The following is a 3,023-nucleotide window of genomic DNA, read 5'->3' on the forward strand; positions in this document are numbered from 1 at the left end:
ATATTGGGTTATTACATGTTAAATTGATTCGTTTTTGTTCTATGATTTTCAGGTTTTACTCGATTCCAGATATTTGGCTTAAGGTATCTGCAATCTGATTTTCTGGGTTTCTCTTTTCTCTTAATTTTTTAGGGTTTATTAACACCGTTCTTTTCTTTTGTAGATTACTCAAACCGCAAGTTGAAGAGATTTACAAGGTAAAAAAAGTAATAATAGATACTAAAATTTAGAAAATTCTTTCGGTTATCTTGTTGTGGCTTGATTCCGTGAATCTCTTGTATGTAAACTTTGTCGGAGCTGAAACATGAATAAATCATGGGTATGGTTGCCAAGGTATGGACTTCACTTTACTGTAATTTTACATATAACTTGTTTTGTAATTCTGAAAGATTATATATCACTTGTTCTAATCCGACAGAAATAGCCTTGAGTATGAAAAAGGAGCAAGTGAGTTTGTGTCTGCTGCATCAAGCCGTTTAGGTGGTCCAGCTGAAATTTTCTGTCCTTGTGTCGATTGCCGCAATGTCTGCCATCAGTCTGCTGAGAAAGTTTTGGAGCATCTGGTGATTAGAGGGATGGATCCAAAGTACAAGATTTGTAGATTATGGTCTAAACACGGAGATACAAGGCCTGATAAGTCATCTGGTATCAACTCGTCTGAAAATGAAGCGTACGAGTTGTTGAGAACAGCTTTCATGCCAAGTGAAGATTATCCAGCAGCTCATCAAGAGAATGCAGAAGCGTTTGAGGGAAGTGAAAGCCCAGCAGAAGCTGATTTCAGGAAAAAGTTGGAGGATGCAGAAATCCCATTGTACTCGAAGTGTTCAAACTACACCAAGGTGGCTGCAATCATGGGTCTTTACCGGATAAAAGTCAAAAGTGGGATGTCTGAGAGCTTTTTTGATCAGCTTTTGTCATTAGTTCATGACATGCTTCCCGGAGACAATGTTCTACCTAAGTCTACTGATGAGATGAAGAAGTTTCTGAAGCAGTTTGGTTTTGGCTACGATGTCATTCACGCCTGCAAGAATGACTGTATCTTGTATAGAAACCAGTATGAAGATGCGGTGAGCTGTCCAAGATGCAGTGAATCAAGATGGGAGAAGGATAAGCATACTGGTGAGGAGAAGAAAGGGATTCCGGTCAAGGTCCTTAGGTATTTTCCGATCAAAGACAGGTTCAGAAGAATGTTTAGATCAAAGCGTTTAGCGGAGGAATTGCGTTGGCACTCTACTAATGCTTCTGAAGATGGAAGTATGCGACATCCAGTAGATTCACTGACATGGGTTCAGACAAACAACAAATGGCCGGAGTTCGCTGCTGAAGCAAGAAACCTACGACTTGGTATTTCTACAGATGGCATGAATCCGTTCTCTATCCAGAGCACCAACCACAGCACATGGCCTGTTTTCTTAGTCAACTACAACATGGCTCCCACACAGTGCATGAAATCCGAGAACATCATGTTGACAATGCTGATACCAGGACCATCTGCACCTGGGAACAACATTGATGTGTATCTACAGCCACTGGTAGATGACTTGAAGAGTTTGTGGACAGAAGGTATGGAAGTCTATGATTCCTTTAAAAAGGAGAGTTTTACTCTTAGAGCTATGCTGTTGTGGAGTATCACCGACTACCCTGGATTAGGCACATTAGCCGGGTGTAAAGTGAAGGGAAAGCAAGCATGTAATGTCTGTGGGAAGGACACACCCCATAGGTGGCTAAAGTTTAGTCGGAAACATGTTTATATGGGGAACAGGAAGCGGCTCATGCCTAATCATCCTTACAGGCGACAGAAAGGATGGTTTGACAACACGGTGGAAGCTGGTTATTCGAATAGGATTCAGAGTGGAGCTGAGATCTGTGAAAGTCTCAGGGACTTCAAAAACGACTTTGGGAAACAAATAAGTAAGAGGATCAAAAGAAAAAGGACTGCAGTAGACGAGGATGATATTGTTTCAGATGAGGAGTACGAAGAAGATGATGATAAGTGGCGTTGGAAGAAAAAAATCCATTTTCTTTGACTTACCTTACTGGAAGGTATGTATTTTAACTTTTCATATATAGTTTTATTTATCGATTTTGTTTACTATTTTTTGGTTCTCAAAAATACTTGAACATTATATTGTAGGATTTGCCTGTGAGGCATAACATAGATGTTATGCACGTGGAGAAGAATGTGTCTGATGCACTGCTGTCTATCCTGATGCACAATGCGAAATCAAAGAATGGCCTCAAAGCAAGAAAAGATTTAGAAGATATGGGGATTAGAAGCAACTTGCATGCACAAATCGGTTCCAGTAGAAGAAACAATTACAAGAAACGAAGATGTTGAGACTATGCAGAATGTACTTGAAGGTCGTGCACTCCAGAAAGCAACAGAAGTTATACTTAGTGACAAAGAGAGAGATATAGCTCACCGCTATGTCCTCATGAATACTGCAGTGATAGAGCCATATGTTCAGTAAGTTCAAATGTCATTGTTGTTATATATTTATGCTATTTTTAAGCAAAATTTATTAATATTTCTTTTATCGATAACATGATGCATTTAGAAGAACTACAAAGCACGGATGTGAGATGTGCCAACAATGAAACCATCCTGTGGAAAACCCATACAGAAAGGTTTTCACAATGGATTAAAGAAAAGGTATGAGTTACTTAAAACCCATTTCTGTCATTAAAATTGTTACTAATGATTTTATTTACATGATAGATACCAAATAACTCGAAGGACCATTCACAAAGACTAAGATGGCTTGCTTTTGGACCCAGAAATATTGCTCATACATACAAGGGATTTGTAGTTAATGGTAATCGATACCATACAGACGATATGAAGAGGAAGACACAGAATAGTGGTGTTGCGTACGAAGCCTTTTCCATGTGCAGAGCTAGTGCCAAAGATTCTAGGCATACAGCTGATATAGTAGCATTCTACGGAGTGATAAAGGAGATCATATTGCTTGACTATCACATGTTTCAGGTGCCTCTGTTCAAGTGTAGTTAGGCTCATAAGG

At 39.3% G+C, this 3,023-nt stretch overlaps 1 protein-coding gene across 1 annotated transcript; it reads left to right on the forward strand.

The window, feature by feature from the left end:
- The first annotated feature begins 304 nt into the window (after positions 1–304).
- LOC130508614 (uncharacterized) lies at positions 305–2,338 on the forward strand. Its single transcript, XM_057004198.1, has 3 exons — positions 305–333; positions 419–1,958; positions 2,135–2,338. Exons 1-3 carry the CDS (start codon positions 305–307, stop codon positions 2,336–2,338), a joined length of 1,773 nt encoding a protein of 590 aa, XP_056860178.1.
- The last annotated feature ends 685 nt before the right edge of the window (positions 2,339–3,023 follow it).

The sequence above is a fragment of the Raphanus sativus genome, chromosome 2, assembly GCF_000801105.2.
Source record: "Raphanus sativus cultivar WK10039 chromosome 2, ASM80110v3, whole genome shotgun sequence".
NCBI lineage: Eukaryota > Viridiplantae > Streptophyta > Magnoliopsida > Brassicales > Brassicaceae > Raphanus > Raphanus sativus.

Bases quoted from the DNA above. Each gene is read 5' to 3' on its own strand.
- LOC130508614 (XM_057004198.1), top strand. From the start codon at position 305: ATGAATAAATCATGGGTATGGTTGCCAAG. The intron at 334-418 runs GTATGGACTTCA...CTAATCCGACAG, and splicing joins TCATGGGTATGGTTGCCAAG to AAATAGCCTTGAGTATGAAA. The intron at 1,959-2,134 runs GTTTCAGATGAG...ATTATATTGTAG, and splicing joins CAGTAGACGAGGATGATATT to GATTTGCCTGTGAGGCATAA.